Source organism: Neopsephotus bourkii, unplaced genomic scaffold (genome assembly GCF_033783945.1).
Source record: "Neopsephotus bourkii isolate Nb327-2 ecotype Australia unplaced genomic scaffold, CSIRO-AGI_Nbou_v1 NB_1624, whole genome shotgun sequence".
Classification (NCBI taxonomy): domain Eukaryota; kingdom Metazoa; phylum Chordata; class Aves; order Psittaciformes; family Psittacidae; genus Neopsephotus; species Neopsephotus bourkii.
This window is the reverse complement of record NW_026902099.1, coordinates 6,503,049-6,519,929: the sequence shown is the minus strand read 5'-3', so window position 1 is coordinate 6,519,929 and position 16,881 is coordinate 6,503,049. Positions and strand designations below refer to the sequence as shown.

The 16,881-nt window shown below is 39.2% G+C and overlaps 1 protein-coding gene and 1 long non-coding RNA gene across 3 annotated transcripts in view; one reads left to right on the top strand and one right to left on the bottom strand.

Annotated features, from left to right (window-relative positions):
* The window catches only part of SPAM1 (sperm adhesion molecule 1), a 28,063-nt gene extending 18,822 nt beyond the window's left edge, over positions 1 to 9,241 (top strand). For both annotated transcript variants that reach the window (XM_061372962.1, XM_061372961.1), the window contains exons 2-4: positions 3,756 to 4,939; positions 6,079 to 6,168; positions 8,004 to 9,241. In XM_061372962.1, the coding sequence (XP_061228946.1) occupies positions 3,977 to 4,939; positions 6,079 to 6,168; positions 8,004 to 8,708 (1,758 nt within the window). In that variant the 5' untranslated portion in view covers positions 3,756 to 3,976 and the 3' untranslated portion in view covers positions 8,709 to 9,241. The remainder of the gene's footprint in view (positions 1 to 3,755; positions 4,940 to 6,078; positions 6,169 to 8,003) is intronic.
* A 6,347-nt stretch (positions 9,242 to 15,588) lies between these two features.
* On the bottom strand, positions 15,589 to 16,710 carry LOC133222916 (uncharacterized). Its single transcript, XR_009728412.1, has 3 exons — positions 15,987 to 16,710; positions 15,754 to 15,883; positions 15,589 to 15,649 (listed from the first exon to the last, which is right to left on the bottom strand). It is a non-coding gene; the product is annotated as an uncharacterized LOC133222916 (long non-coding RNA).
* Between the last annotated feature and the right edge of the window lie 171 nt (positions 16,711 to 16,881).

The window sequence follows — 16,881 nt, the reverse complement described above, 5'->3', positions numbered from 1 at the left end:
TGGAGGCCCATTTCAAGTGATGTACAATAAGGGCTCATACTGGGTCCAGTACCATTTCACATCTTGATTAATTAGCTGAACAGAGTGCTCCCTTGGCAAGTTTGCAAACAATGCAAACTTGGGAGGAGTGGCTGATGCACTAGAGGGTCATGCTACTGCTTAGAGGGACCTTCACAGGCTGGAGAAACAGGCTGATGGGAACCTCATGAAGTTCAACAAAAGCAAATGCAAAGTCCCACACCTGGCAAGGAATAACCTGAAGAGGAATGTGTTTAATCTCTCTATTTAGAAGTGGTGATGCCACACCTGTAGTGTTGTCTCCACCCCAGTGCCATTTCCCCAGTACAAGAAGGAAATGGACATACTGGAGCAAGTCCAGCAAATTGCTACAAAAATGAATAAGGGATTATAACAGTTGTCATATGAGGAGAGGCTCAAAGCGTTTAGATCAGAGGAGAGATGGCTTTTTCCTGTTGTCATGTCTGGGCAGTTGGGGGAAGTGTGTGAAGCCTTGTTTTCTACAAGACTCATCAAGCAGATCCCATGTAAATGAAGTGTTGCTCTTGGAACAAGCCATACCTTGTTTCCTGGTGATCAGATCTATAATATAAGTCTATCTTATAAAACTGCTTCTTGTCAGGATTTCTTTAGTTATCATATCAGCAGGTGCAGAATGATGAAGTATCTGTAGGAATGTTTAGGCTTCAATGCGTCTGCTATTTCTATACTAAGAACTTGTTTGCCTCCTGTGATTGATAAGGCTTTTTAAGATAAAAGAAGTGGACAATTGAAGACTAGGTGAAGGAATGCAAACACAACTGTGAGAACTCCTGTCTGCTGCTGCTTATTCATCATCCCAAGAGAACTTGACCATGAAGGAGGATTCAAGCTTGTTGAAAGCAATAGGCAGTCACCATACATACCTCTTGATTGTAGGGTCTCAAGTACCTGTTGTTTCACTTTTCCTTTACAGCTCTTGGCCTTCTTGACTGGTAGTCTAGCTTTCAAGGCACTGGTTTCCATTTCTTCCAAAATGTTTATGAAAACTTGACCATTGAAGAACGAACAAAAAGCTTTCCTGTAAGGGAGAAAATAAAAGCTAAGCTAAATAAAGAAGTGCAGAACTACACTGGAGCACAGCTCAGCTCTTTGTGAAAGGTCATGGAGTTCTCTGCAGATATTCACATAGCACCGTGAACACTGGGGGAAAGAGGATGACTGGGCCAAAATCCTAGCTGAAAGTTTGTGCAGGTCTGTGGAAGAGAAGTGCTGATGACACTCCTGGTAGAGAATGTACAATGTGCTTTAAGTTGCTTGATTTATGGTCAGAAATTGGGCTCTAGAGACTAGCAGTGCCACTGGGAAGATGGAGGTGCTATCATGGCTTGTAGGAGGAAGCTGCTGCATCTATAGGTCTGTTGTACTTTGCACCTCGCCACCTATGCTACATTTTGCTTCCCTTCCTTGCCTGTCTTTTGTACATCTGGTAATGAGTTCTGAAGTGATGCTTGAAGATACTGCATGGATGCGCTTTCTGCCCCTTCTACTTGCACTTCCTACTCCAGGACTATAAGGTTCTGCTTTTAAAGAAAAAAAGTCTTTCTCTGCTGCCAAACTGTCTTCCAAGAGCCCTTGCTCTGGGTGCCTATTTGCCAGTTTTTCAGCTGTGCATGCTTATGTCTTTGAGTAGCTGTTTTCATTCACATATCCAGAGAGCTCTAAGACAACAATATTGAAGCAGCTGTTGTTCCCTTCTCAGCCAGGTTGGGGACCCAGCAAAAGGAATGGCTAGCGGCTCTATGCTTCTCCACTGACAAAATGGCCAAGAGCTGGCAATGTGCCCAGGAAGAAAAGGAATAAAAGGGAAAAGATCTCTACTGCCTGTTGGCATCAGAAATGATGGATGAGGAAGAAGCACAGTGAGATCTTCAAAATAGACTTGCTAATCTGGGAGCCTAAGAGTATGGGTTCTGGCATGTCTCGAGGATCCCTCTAATGCATACATCCTCCCTCGTCTGGCAAACTTGACTCCTAGAGATCTCCTCCTCCAGTACAACTTTTTCATTTGTCTTTCATTTCCTCCTAGTCCTCATAAGAGGCAAATTACCTTCAAATTAAGAAGAATCCCAGAATAAACTCCAGAGAGTGTGAAGTCTGTGACCAGGGGCAGGATCTAGTCCATTTGTTGGCATAGGTTCCTTTGTTGTTTTGATCCCCATAGTTCTAGATTTCAGTCATGCTGCTCTGCCTTCTCTCACCCCCCCATAATAGTTCCTTTCATACATGGTTTTCTCTCTCAGACAAAGCAAATCTGTAGTTTTCAGTGGATTCAGATGTGATCAAACAGTGAACACACACAGGGAAACTCTTTGTACTACTACTACAACAATCTCTGCTGTGAACCTGGCTTGAGGCTGGATTTGGGAAGGTTCAAGTCTCTATCAACCTCCCATTAAACTGTCAAACTTTCCTGCTTATGTAACAATTTGATGGATGGAGGCAGTTTGCCATTATACCGAAACACATCAGAAATATAACCATGCAGCCAGAGGGAGGATGAAAAAATGCAAATGGATAATAATTGCAACCTATTGTCTGTATGTGCTGTTGGGGGAAGAGAGATCTAAGATTCTGTGCCCATACAGCTTGTTTTACACTAAGTAAAACACAGGAAAGAGAGGGAAAATTCAGGGTGTAGGAACCAGAGATTTGTGGATTTTCACTCCCAGCTGAATTCAGTAAATGCAAATCAAAATCTTTTTTGGCTTTTTTTTTTTTAATCTCAGAGACTTTACACTGCCAGCCACACTGTGGCCCTCTTCATGGTGGCTCCTATATTTTTGTGCACACTTCTATGTACTCCTTAGATACCCTATGGCCTTGTCATGAGGCTCCTATGGAAAGTGACGGGTCCAAGTTTGAGCTATTTCAAAATCAGGAGGGAAGTGGGTTCAAGTGAGTTACTGCACCGAGGAATGCTTTAGCTCCTGGGCTACTATGTAAAAGTTGATGACTGCACCATGACTGCCACCGCTTCCATGATGTTCTTCAATAAAAGTGTGACTGCTCACTGTGGGTGTATGGACAACTTCAGCTCTCCTAATGAATTACACGTACAAGCAGACTTGGGGTCACTTAATCTGTAGATCTCAAATAGCCTCCAGCAACATAAAGATGGCCGTATACCAAGATGATACATAGCTTCTGAGCCTGTTTAATAGAGCTCTGGACAGAAGATAGAGTACCTATAATATTTCAGATACCTCACCGAGTTAAATGAGTGTACATGGATTGTTTTCTTGCATATATACAGCAGTCCAGATTCCAGTTTTGTGTTATCTTTTAACTTCCCCTAAGTACTCTGTAAAATTAATTAAATAAGAGCTAGGGCTATATTTTGAAATAGGTGAGAAATGGTACATATACATTACTGTTTATTAAGAGAAGATATTGTGAGACTGCTTACAGACTTCAGTCACAGGTACAATCAAGACTACTATTGAGCATACTCATTCAGATACACGACTCGCTGGATACCATTCCACTGTCAGTTTTATACCTACTTTATATATATATACGATTTTATATATATACAATTTATTTACTCTATGATTACATATTATGCTTCTGCTCCATAGGAGAATTTTATTCAAAGATTACAATAAATTCAAAATCACATGCATGTGTTTCATGGTTAGAAATTAAACATTTATCATCTCTTGCTTTATCCACATCTGTCTCTTTTTCTGCATTAGGTTTCAGAAGTTGTTGAAAAGCTTCCTACAGCCTGAAATGATGGAGAGCCTCATATAAAGAACACCCCAATTTTACACCCAAGGAATATTGCTTAATAGGTATTAATCTGAAGTAATATATTGTATGGTAAAGCATTTAACAGAGAGCCAACCTTCTAACACCCAGAGTGCATTTAGTTTTTGTCCAATCAAAACCACCTAATGTCACTGCACATGCTACAATGGAAACTGTAAAACAAAGTTTTGGTATTTGTGTTACCTATACGTATCCTATAGCATCTGGTATGGTATTTGCCACTCTTCTAGTGTGTTGTTGTTCATCTCTGAACATAAGAGCTCGTCCACTTGTTCATAATTCACCCTTCCTTTCTATCTGGAATGCTCCTACAGAGCTTTGTACTGAAAGGACTGGAGTACAGCTGGACATGAATTTTTTTTCCTTCATTGGAAGCACACTGAAGACAGCCACTGGGCAAAACATCACTCTTTTCTACCCAGACAGGCTTGGCTACTATCCTTACAAAAATGAAATCACAGGAGAGGCGTTAAATGGAGGACTCCCTCAACTCTCACTGCTGGAGAATCATTTAAAGAAAGCCAAAGAGGACATCCAGTTCTATATTCCTTCAGATGAGCAATTTGGATTGGCTGTCATTGACTGGGAAAACTGGAGACCTGTATGGATAAGAAACTGGGGATCAAAAGACATTTATAGGCAGGAATCCATTGAACTGGTTCAGCAGAGAGACCTCAGTCTATCAGAAGCCGAAGCCAGGATTATAGCCAAAATGGAATTTGAAGCTGCAGCAAAATCAATTATGTTGGAATCTTTAAAGCTGGGCATAGAAATGAAGCCAAATCGTCTGTGGGGATATTACCTTTATCCAGACTGTTATAACTATGATTACAAACAAAACCCACATAATTACACAGGGACCTGTTTAGATATTGAAATAGAAAGAAATAATGAGCTTAATTGGTTGTGGGAGAAAAGCACAGCACTTTATCCATCTATCTATCTAGAGACAGCCTTAAGATCTTCCAGAAATGCCCAGCTCTTTGTTCGTAACAGAGTTCAAGAAGCCATTAGAATTTCTTATGTCTCTAATGCTACTCATCCTCTTCCAGTTTTTGTATATACACGTCCAGTCTTCACAGATGTCTATGAGGAATATCTCTCCCAGGTGAGTGGAGACAGACCTTAAATAAGGGTTACAAGATAGTGAGAAAATTCTGTCCCTAGTTGTACTCAAGTAGCTTTCTAAATAGTATTTCAGCATCTCATGGGTTAGGCAAGGTTAGGCTCTGATTAAGGTCTAATCATCTTATTGCAGTTATGGCTATACTTTCCTCTTCATATTTTTATATACACTCACGCTATAACAGATGGCACCAATTTGGGGAATCTCTTCCTGGTCATCCAGACCATGAGGAAAGTGAAGCTAGATGTTGTAGTAATGGTGAATGCGTTGTGTCTGTTGTCATCTCACATTCTAGATACAGCATCACCGGGCGTTGTCCCCAGTTCTGTGGATACCTTCAGGGAGCAAGGGGTGCTCTCAGGGTCCCTACTGGGTTCCTAACCAATCACTTAAATCCTGTAATCCTTACATTCTGTCTTTTCATGTGCTGTGTTTTCCCTCTGTTCTTTTTCTTAGTCCTCTCGCAGGCCGGATGAGCTTTAAGATTTTGTTAGGGCTGGGTTAATAGCTGACCCTAAAAGGAGATATGAGCAGAAACAAATTTCCCAGACTAATCTCTGTAAAAGGCCAGAGCCATCCTCTGGAGAAAATTGATTGCTGTTGATGAAAGCTCTTTCTCTTGCTACTTTTCTGCCTTAGCACTTTCTGGTACATGATATGAAGTTTAAAGAAAACACACACACAAAAATAAACAAACCCAAAAACCAAACCAAACAACCAAAACAGCTGTGCTGTCCAGCCTTTGCTTCAGGCAGCATTACTGAAACCAGCTACTACCAACTCTGAGCAGTGTCAAGGCAATGCAGCAAAACATAATTTAAAATGGTTGGAGGAGTGTATGTCATACGCCTAACCACCATCTCAGTTTTACAGCCTTGTTTTTCTAACCAGATGACATACATAAATTGGATATAGTTGGCAACGTTTTCTGGCGTCACCTGTGCAACCCAATCCCAGAATAAAACAGTGTAATTGAGAGCAGAATGTTTGCACAGTGCATAATTACTTGATGTCCTCAAAGTAGTTATTTTGGATATGTAATTTACCATACGCATTATACCCTTTGCACTTGTACAAAGAATCATACTGATGTAAGTAAGCTATAACATGTTTCCCCTCAGGATGACTTGGTAAATACCATCGGAGAATCTGCTGCACTGGGTGCTTCTGGAATTGTGATCTGGGGTGATATGAATTTAACACAAAATAAGGTATGCCAGATTAATTATAACATGACATTTTTAAAGAGCTATAAAGTGAAAAGGACATAAAGCATTATGATTACTTACATAAGATCTTCTACATTTATAATGATGACTCTATATTGCCAGCAGTCTTACTGAGTCAAAAAAGCAAGCACGTTTGAGGCATATGAAGATTGTCACTGACCACACAGAGTAAGAGTACAGTTCTTTAAAGTATTGGTGTTGGATCTGAGTAACTGGACAACTACTGTGGTAACTGTAGGCAAGTTCACACTTAATTTAAGGAAAGAATTCCTATATTTTCATTGCATTGCAGTCTTGAGGTACAGAAAAAAATTACTTGTGCTTGCCCAAAACAAATTTTAAAAGATTCTTCTACTTTTTAAAGTAGTGCATTTAGCAAGATTATTTAAAGCACTAGGAGTCAGTCTGCGAAATTTCAGCGCCAGCCTGTTGTGTGTGTTGGAAGTACTACTTTGATTAATTTCATAGTAAGAAGGATCTGGGTCAGAAAAGGGAAAAAAATCTAGTTTGTTTTAGGAAGGGAAAAAACATAGTTTGAGAAACATTGTTACAAGGATGTTCAAATAAATTTGAACTAGCTCATTCATACACAGGCAAGCTAGATATAATAAACTTCTGTATGGGGAGACTCTTAAAAGTCTTCTAAGAGCAAAGAGCTGAAACTCTAAAGCATTGCTGGGCCTCCTGTCATAGCATAGCCAAATAAACCTCCCAGTTGTTAGGGTCAAACTCCCAAAAGCATCTGATCTTGACTTTATTGTATGTGCCTGCGTTTGAGAAAGGATATCAGTTGCACTTTAAGGGTTTGGTTTTTTTTTCGCCTATTAGTGCAGTATCAGACCACTGATAAGCAACAACTTTTACCGCTTGAATTTTGAGATTCATGTGAGGAAACAGAACTTTCCACAGCCCAGTCAGACTATGCATTTGTGCACTAATCACACCTTCTTTTTTACAGCTATCAGAGTCAGTAGCCTTTCAGCAATGAACTATTACTGTGCGCCTACCTTCTGCAAGAATTGCATCAACCAAAATTTCTAGGCAGGGTTTTTATCTATACCTAAAAGAAAAACAAAAACCCTACCTATACCTCATATTCACCAAAGGGATCTCCACAGGTGTAAATATTAGCTGTATCTATATGTGGTATTAGGCAAATGCCCTAAGAAGACAGTATCAGAAACAAAGAGTTTCCAAAGCCTCTGATTATTAAACTGTGCCAAGCATACACAGAATATATGTCACCTTTGTGATCAATTCAAATACTCAATTCTCTTAGCTTACATCCAATTTGATCATCCTCCCAAAATGCTTTCCATTCAAAAATGCTGTGAAAGCTCCCTTTTCCTGCAGCCAATTCACGTCTGGGCAAAATTGAAGAGAGTCTCATAGAGATGATTTGATAGAAAAATTATTTGTTCAGGCTGAAGAAGTGAGATTTTCTTCCAAGATCCCTTGAAACCATTCAAGACCATAAAAAGGAACTTCGATCCTTCATGTAACTTCTTTAAATGCATCTGATTTAAGAAGCTACATGAAATATACAGATAAAATGAAAGCCTAAAGTTGTCGGCTTTCTGATATAAGTGTTTTTTATCACATCTCCAGCAACTACCCACATAAATTTTCTGAGATCCTTGAACTGTGTAGCAATTTCTCAGATAAACTTGCTTCCAACAACTAGTTGGAACTGTTATCTAATATCAAAACCTCAGAAGAAACATTCATAGATATCCACTACAGTACACTGGTGTTAGAATGACAGCATTTTAATGCTTTCCATACTAAACTATGCAGATATGATATTCTTTTCACAGAACACCTGCAGAACTCTGGACAACTACCTTAGGAGGACCTTGACCCCATACCTCATCAATGTCACAATGGCAGCCAGAATCTGTAGTCAGGTGTTATGCCAAGACTCTGGTGCCTGTGTACGGAAAAAATGGAATTCCAGTGACTATCTTCACTTAAACCCTGACAATATTGTCATTCAAATGACAAAGGATGGAAAATATACTCTACAAGGGCAGCCAGCATTTCAGGATCTGCAAACATTCATAGAAAAATTTGATTGCCGCTGTTATGCAGGGCAGAGTTGTGAACCCAGAGCTGATATAAATGACATCCATTACCTCCATGTTTGCATTTCACAAGATATTTGCATTCAGATATCCTCAAATGCACTTTTTAATATAGAAGACTCTGAAGAAAAGATCCTGTCTAACAGAACCGTATTTTTGTTACCGTCTCAGATTAAGGTGACATTATCTACACATCCTGAAACAGATGATTTCCAATCTACCTTTGGAAATAATATACTCAATGCAACAATTGCAAAACATAGCACTGTCACAGCTGTGACTAGATATGATTTAGAAGCAAATGATACACGTACTTCTAGTAGTTCTTCATCCGATAAGATAACCATGTTTAATCTGTTGAGTTTAATTCTGATTTTCAGAACATTAATACAGATGATCTATGAAAGTGAGAATATTCTTTTCTCTGGCTGTGTTTGAAATTCTGTATGTTTTATTTACGAAGAAAAAAACATTCCTGAAAGGCATATGGTCTTATTTGTATCAGGTAACCTTTTCTATTGCATAGGTGACACTTCAGCTTGAATGTATTTCTTCAGTTTAGTTCTATAAACTAGTATTTGTGCCAAAGGTATACTGATCTGTAGATATGGATTACACCAAAGGACAATCCAGAATTAGGAACTTTTTTTACAGTTTACATTTTTAACAGTTATCTTAAAAAAAAAAAAAGGTAGATAATACCATTTTGTATACTTCAAGTTAAGCAGTTAAATACATCGTAAGCTGGACCTCATTGAGGTCCTCAGGAATCAATAGGTTTGATGCTCTATGCAGGAATTCATTTTATTCCATATGAAAATTAACTGAAAAATATTTGACTTAACTTTAGATCTGTGGGACTTTGCAGCATAACATTTGTCTGATTAATGTAACGTTTCTCCACTTTTCACAATACTTACAGGGACACTGTGGTTTTTCTTTCAATTAAATATATTCATAACTCTTCTAAATATTCTGACTTTCATGTAAATATTCACTTCAAATATTGCAGCTTCATTATTCAGAATATGAGCTGTAGCAGTTTATCCTTCTTTCTTTCCTCTTCTTCTAAGCCCTCCTCTCCTTATCTCAGATGTCCCATCCTTGGCTTTCACTTGTTTTGTCTAGCCAACACAACTCATCTGATCTGCCTTTACATTTCCTATGGGCACTGGTCACCAGCCCTAGTTTCTCCATACAGCCAGTCCTAGCAATGGGATACAGCTGTCTATGCCATTTGGACAAAAGCCTGTGAGCATAGAACTTTCCTGAGCAGTTTCTTTGGTGGCAACCAGTTTGTCCCTCAGGAAGATCCACTGGTGGAGACTGTAAGATGAGTGACACTGAGGGTCTGGGACTCCCTTTCTTCACACCTCCGATGCATGTGATTCCTAACCTCAGGACAAACTTTTTGATGCAGTCTGCTGACAGCTCTAAGGCTATCTGTGTAATGTTATTCCATTGCCAAAAGTAGTGTGAAAGTAGTAGAGATACCTCAGAACAAAACTGCTCCCAGTACCTTATCAGAAGTCTATTTATGATGTATGTATAGCATTTAGAAGCAATTAACAGTTTAAGCATTTAGAAGCAATTAACTGCAGTTTATTTGATAAAATGACCTTTTCAAATTATTGTGTCAGATACTTAATAGGCTGTTGGACTTCTGATGGGTGAAGAGTGGCTGCTGGCATGGATACATTAAAAAGTCTCCCCAGAGCTAGGCATGATCCTCATAAATAAATCACCACCTCCCACACATGCAACCTGCCTCACTAATGGAAATGCCTAAGGTTTCAATTTATAGTAGCCCTTTATTTATAAAAAGTTCATGCCTCAATCTAGCAAAAAGCACATATTCATTGCCTTCGAATTTTCAGGTTGTCAGTCATAACAGACATGCATAAGAATAGATGAAGCCTTTAGATTTAACATGGAGAAATAATGGTTTATGGCTTTTGGCAGCAAGTTATCAAGAGGGGGTGACAATTTTGTCATCACAGTTATGGTGTTGAGTCAAAGCTATTTCTGCCATTAATATTCCAATAGAATCACGGATAAAAAATACATATGTAGCAGACTGTCTGACACACAAAAAAAGCCAGCTGCTTTTGATCACCTCTGTAAAAACATATTTTCACTGCAACTTTGATATTGGTTATTTGATCTTGGGTAAACAAAAGCCATGGTATCGTAATTACTGTACCTGAGGTCCCTCCCCTTTCACACCATGGTTGTGATAACTGGGTTATCAAAGGGTTTCTAAAAATTGGGAACATAAAAAAAAAAAAGCAGGAATGACAAGCTGAAATCACAGAAGAGTTGAGGCACAGCCAAGACCTCCCAGTGGATGCAGAGGAAGTGAACTGCTGAAGCAAAAGAGTGAAGCAGTGGGGAACGTGGACAGACCAGTCTCTTCCCATTCAACAGTTTTTATCTACCTGGCATTTAATACAGCCAGCCTTTCCCTGAGGCCCACTGTAAAGGAACACAGTAACTGATACTGTTAGATTACACCTATCCATCTGATCCCATCTCTTTTTTCTTGAGAACAGCCAAGACCAGCAAAGGGATACGAAAGGAAAGCAGACTATTGCAATAAAATGTCCACAGAAATGTGTCTTCATATAAGTAGCTGTCTGTCTTATGCTCCAATGCACAATCCTTTACAAACCACCTTTCAGATGCTCATTTGGGATATTTATGTTACCTACATATATCTGCAATTCAGGCTTTAAATCCTACAAACTTCTTGCCATAGTGCGAATCAGGCTGGCTACATGCATGTAAAATTACAGTATTTTCCAAATATATTATTTTCTTCTGTATTATATTTGTCTTGCCTATATTCTTTGCTAGAGTCAGATGGAGTCAGAGAGCCTCCATGGAGTCAGGAAGAAGTAAAGAACAAAAAGGGATGCTGTGCCTTGCACTGCTGGTGACTATGTTAGGTTCAAAGTCAATCTTGTATTCTTCCGAAGCGGACTCTACCACCCCCAAATATTCCCCTTCCATTCACTGCACCTCCTGTAATCATTAGTTGTCTCTGTAGCCCTGTAGTTTCCCTTTCTTATGTTTTATTTTTCAAAAGATTAAACAGTAAAGAAACATTCATTTCAGTTTTGATTGACAATCATTATTTTGTATGTCTCCCTTCTAGTAAGCTTTCAGGCTCGCAATACTTAGGGACTGGGAAATGCTAAACTGGTTTTGATGAAACGGTCTAAAAGAAAGTTGTCTGAGTACCTCCAGTGGGCTCCTCCAACATCTAAAAGTTCTGCTAAAATTTCAACTGAAATTCTGGCTCCCTATCTGAAGAATCTGGATCTGGTTTATTGTGTTGCTTATTCTGGGGCACCCAAAGCTATTGCAACTTTTAAGAAAGGTGCCTATTGGCACAGAATCTGAACAGAAGTGAAATCATAGTCTAGTCCTTGCCTTACAGTTTCTTGTTTCTCTGTATTAAAAATAGCAACACGGAGAGAGAGACTGAGATGCAGGCCAGTAAGACCACTTTGTAGACAGCCTAGTATGTGACTAGCATCCCAAGGAACCCAGCTAAATTTGCTTTAATCCCTGCATCACAATATATACATATATATCAGCAAAGAATTGTGTGGAAGATTTCCGACCTGTGCAATATGCACTAGACAGTTCCCAGACACAAATTAGATTTGTGCATCTACCTATCCATCACTTTTCAATACAAACAACAAGACAGCGAGGACAGTACATAATTTTAAAACATATTCAGTTATGGAGCATTGATGACCTTTTTAAGAAGACAACTAAATTCTGTCCTTCAAGCACACACACTTAAAAATTATTTGAAAGGTTTTTCAGTGTGCTTGTGCAAGGCCCTTTGCACTGATACCTATTCTGTCAAAGCAAAACAGCCTGCAAAATTAGGTGCTGAGATTTCAAGACAGACTTATGAGTTCCACTCCAAAGAATAACAAAGATAAAAAACGTTTATTGCATGGCTTAAAAAAATATTATTGCCTCATTTAACAATTTCTTCATCTTTCTTTAATAAATCTCTTTTTTTTTTTTTTTTTGGCAGTTTTTTCCCTGTCCTACTGAAAACCATTGTATAGGTGGCTGGAAGCAGATTGGTCTAACTTCACCCCTTAACACTTCTAAGTGGTTTTGGATATGTGGTTAGCCCAGACCTTTCTGGCTGTTTTTCTGGAAACTCCAATGAAATTTAACCAGGCACCATGGTAATTTTCTTTATGATGTCAGTCATGTAAGCAAACAGTATTCAAGATCAGTCCTAAGTTTTTGTGTATACCAGTCAAGGATCAGGGTCTGTAGAGAGCAGTTCTTTGGTGCAAGAGTTCTGAATCTTTTGCAGCGGCTTTTCGCTGCCAGTAGTACTCAGGACTGTAAAATCTTCTTGCATTTGTTGTCCCCTTGTTACATACAAAAAAGTAATGGGCAAGGAGGTAAAGGGCACCAATCAATATTACCATCTTTAAAGGAACAACATTGTATTTCATTATATTCACTAATGTGTTACCACTATCTTGGTGTATTGATTATAGTTCTCCATGGCTAGTAGTAATCAGATACATTTTCAGTGTATGCTTGTATAACCCTTAGTTTATGACTGATAAGGTATTTATTGATTAGTAATCAGATACAAACAGACAGTATGAAAATTAATGTCAATTGCTACTTTACATATTTAGTCAACATTTTGTTTCTCTGCACACGATTCCAGAACATTGTGTTCAATGCCGTATGTATATGGACATCAGATAATATGCAGTCACCCCTCTCTGCCTTTGTTTTAATCTCAAAAAATGTATTTATTCAATAGCACTTCAAGATCCCTCAGAAGAACTATACCATATGTTGGCAGTGTACTTCTGGCACACACTGCTCCCTCAGGCTACTAGCAGATTGAGGTGAGATGGTAGGTTGCCAGTGTCAAGCGATGATTTCCTAAGGCAGGGACCTAACAACCACCATTTAAAGGGTAAGGGCACCCTACAGTCTCATAAGAACAATATTATTAATGTCACAACAAAGTACCTCACCTCTAGGACTGCTAGTAATTAAGGGCACTGGAATAATAATAATAGACTCAGTCTGTCTTGAAATCCTACGCAGTTTCAGTACGTGCTGCATATACCAAATTTAGATATCCAAAACACAGAGTTCTTAAGTTAAAATATTGAATGTGGCCCACTGAAACAGTGTAACAATCCTTACAGAAATCCTTTTTCACCTCTTCTCTCACTGGAGCATAACGAAAACCAATATAGCTACTAAGGAGTTCCTGACGCTCCAGCCAGCAGAGGGCACTGACGACACAGGCAGACACTGGCGGGTACATTGCATTGCTTTCACCGTAAAGTTCAATCCAATCTCTCTATTCTCTTTGACAAAGCACCTGCTTGACTCTGGCCTACAAACAGAAAACACAACTAGTTTCTCACTAATGCAGTGCCTCATTAGCAGAAAAGATGTGTGGCTTATTCTACGGGTTTTTTTTCCTCAAACACCTGGTATATCAGGACTGAAAATACCAGAGAGAGGCATCACCTCTTCTCATGATCTCCACTGGGGGGGATTTCATTCAGCTGAAGGCTTCTTCTTATTAAGATCTTCATCTGTCACTGAAAACCACCCTAACCCTTAAACTACAGATAATGTGATCTGATCTCTTTGGTACCACTCCAAACTAGAGATGTGGGTCCCAAACATCTTGTTTCTCCCCAGATGTGGAAATATCTGGATAGTCAGTGTTGGTTCAGTCAAGCTTTGCTGAACATGTATTGCATCAACACCGTTGTCACCTGAAATGTAAGATACATTGTTATACTTTTTCATAGCATAAATAAGCCTCTGCAGTGGAGTAAGCTGCTTTACTATCACTTCATCCACAAAGCGCTTGAAAGACTCAATGATCCCATAACACTGCTGAGCTGGTCCTTAAGTGTGTAAATCTCTATAGGCAAGACAGGAAAGTGAAATACTTGATCAATTGTCAAATGTTTCCCAGAGATTAAGTGGCTTGTCTACCGTCACACTGAATAGTGAATTGTGGCCTTCTGTGCTCCAGCTTTTATCTACAAGAACATACATCCTCTGAGCTGCTAATGGTAGCAAGGTAGCAATACTGTATTTTTACATACAATATTATCAAACTGTCTGCAAAGTAAAGAATTGTCCTTCATAATAATTTAGTTTTGCAAAGGATATATCAGATTTTAGATCAATTTAACAGATCTTTTAACTTGGACAAACTCCAAGACTTGTTCATATATTGTATTTTGACCTCCTAGACACTGTAAAAGACTTCATTCAGTGTACAGATGAATTAATGGTTTAGATTTATCAGCCCATCTTCTGCTGGATATGACAGAAATTTATTTTTTCCAGAATATGTTACTGTATCTGCAATATATTGCTTCTTTAAGCTCCTGCCACTAGGAGCCTTCTATTGAAGAATTAAAAACTCTTCAAAAAAGTCTTGGAAAATCAGAGACTGCTCAATTTCATACAAGTTTTCCCCCATTCAGTAATCTGAGCCACTCAGAAACCACTCTCACAAATGGACTGTCTTTATTCTGCACGTTGCCACCTGGGTGACATGTGGAGATGGGAGAAATTATTATATTTTTCAGTTTTTAAGGCACCCAGAAACACTTCACCTATTCACTGAAAATCTATAATTGCTTTGGCTGAAACAAGCTTTTAAAAATAACAAGATTGACAAACAATACTGTGTTGCCAGTGAATTATTTCCTGGTCCTTTTACCCATGCAATCAGAATAATTCATTTCCTCAATGTCAACCTTTTGACCCATGTCTCCACTGATCCCCCAGTTATATTTACCATAAACAGTAACTGGTGAGTAAACTTGTGACCAGTGCCTGAGGATGTATGTATGTAATGAATGGCCATCTGGCTGCTACCAAGAGGCAAGTAAAAGAGCAGAGTTCTGCTACACTCTCTCTCAATGCAGGATCTGATCAGGTTCTTTTTTCAACATGCCACCCATTTGCAAGAAACTTTGAGAGCTCTACCATGCTCTGAAACTGCTGGAGACACCCATCACTGACTCAGTTTTAACACAGACATACAAAATTCTGACTGTAACCCAAACCACCAGTGCTAGGCTATAGCATTAGGACAAAAGGACTACCTGTGTCAAGAGCAGAATCTTATGAAACTAGGGAAAAAAACCCAACCACCCAATTCCTTTTGTTTGTTTGGGCCTGGCTACTTAAATGTGTCTGCTTTCCTCAAGACTTTGTATTAAGAGAAGCAATGAAAAATAACTCCCTTACACTACTGATTAGGTAGCAGTGTCCAATTTCCTTCTGGAAATGTTCAATTAAATTTACAAGAGTAAATAAATGAGTATCTGTAAAAGAAAAAAATTAAAAAAAAAAAAAATCTTAGCATTACCCTATGAGTCACTTTTACTGTATCTACAACGAGAGCATGAAAAAGCATAAAGCTTTTCACTTCTGCAGCTAGCTCAGAACCAATTGCTCTTGACAGCACAGTCACAAGAGCGTCCAGTTTCTGTGACCTGACTGATGTAACCAACTAGGTTTAACACAAATTGCATTCTCCCAAATGCTGAATTATGTCTCTAAAAAGGGCATGAAAAAGTAATTTCAAAATGTTTTGATGAATTTGCTTTGTTTCAATAGTATAAGTATCCATACTAAATTTTTGAATTGCCTTGTTTATACCTCTGTGAAGGTCCTTCATCAAGCAAAACCACCAGCATTGTAATCTTCTAGAGCATCATGTATAATTTCAGTGATGGATCCAGGTTAAATGCTAGCTCTGCAGCTACAGAGAAACACAGCCTTTCTCTTAATGGTGTGTGGCAAGACTGTATGCTAAATGTTCTTTATCTAGTAGGTAGAAGATTCCTGGTGAAGTGGCATGTCCTGTCATTGCCCGCTATACAAAACCACTGTCACAACCATCTCTTGTTGAGGCAAGGAAGCATGCTAATAGAGACTCACCAAAAATTGTTGAAAAAGAACCCAAACAAACCCACAGTAAACCTTGAATGAAACACTTCTCCTATGAGGAAAGGCTGAGAGAGCTGGGGTTGTTCAGCTTGGAGAAGACTACAGGGAGACCTTATTTTGACTTTTCAGTTCTTAAAAGGGGCCTATTAGAAAAATGGGGAAAGATTTCTTAGCAGGGCCTGTTGCGGCAGCATGAGGGGCAATTATTTTAAACTAGAAGAGGGGAGATTCAGGCTGGAAGAGAGGAAGAAATTTTTACAGTGAAGGGGGTAAAACACTGGAGCAGGTTGCCCAGAGAGGTGATGGATGCGCCATCCCTGGAGACATTCAGGGCCAGGCTGGATGTGGTTCTGGACAACCTAGTCTAGTGCAAGATGTCCCTGCTCATTGCAGGCGGTTGGATCAGACGCACTTTGAACTCCCTTCTAAACCAAACCACTCTGTGATTCTGTGATGACCTGTTCCTACACGATAAACCAGTTCAAGAGTATCATAAAGACTGGAGGTCCAGGAGTGTGAGAACTGCCACCACTGCAGGTGAAGGCCCTACAGCACCGATGCTGTCAAGAAGATGTAAATCCCACTAACTCTCTCTCATGAGCCA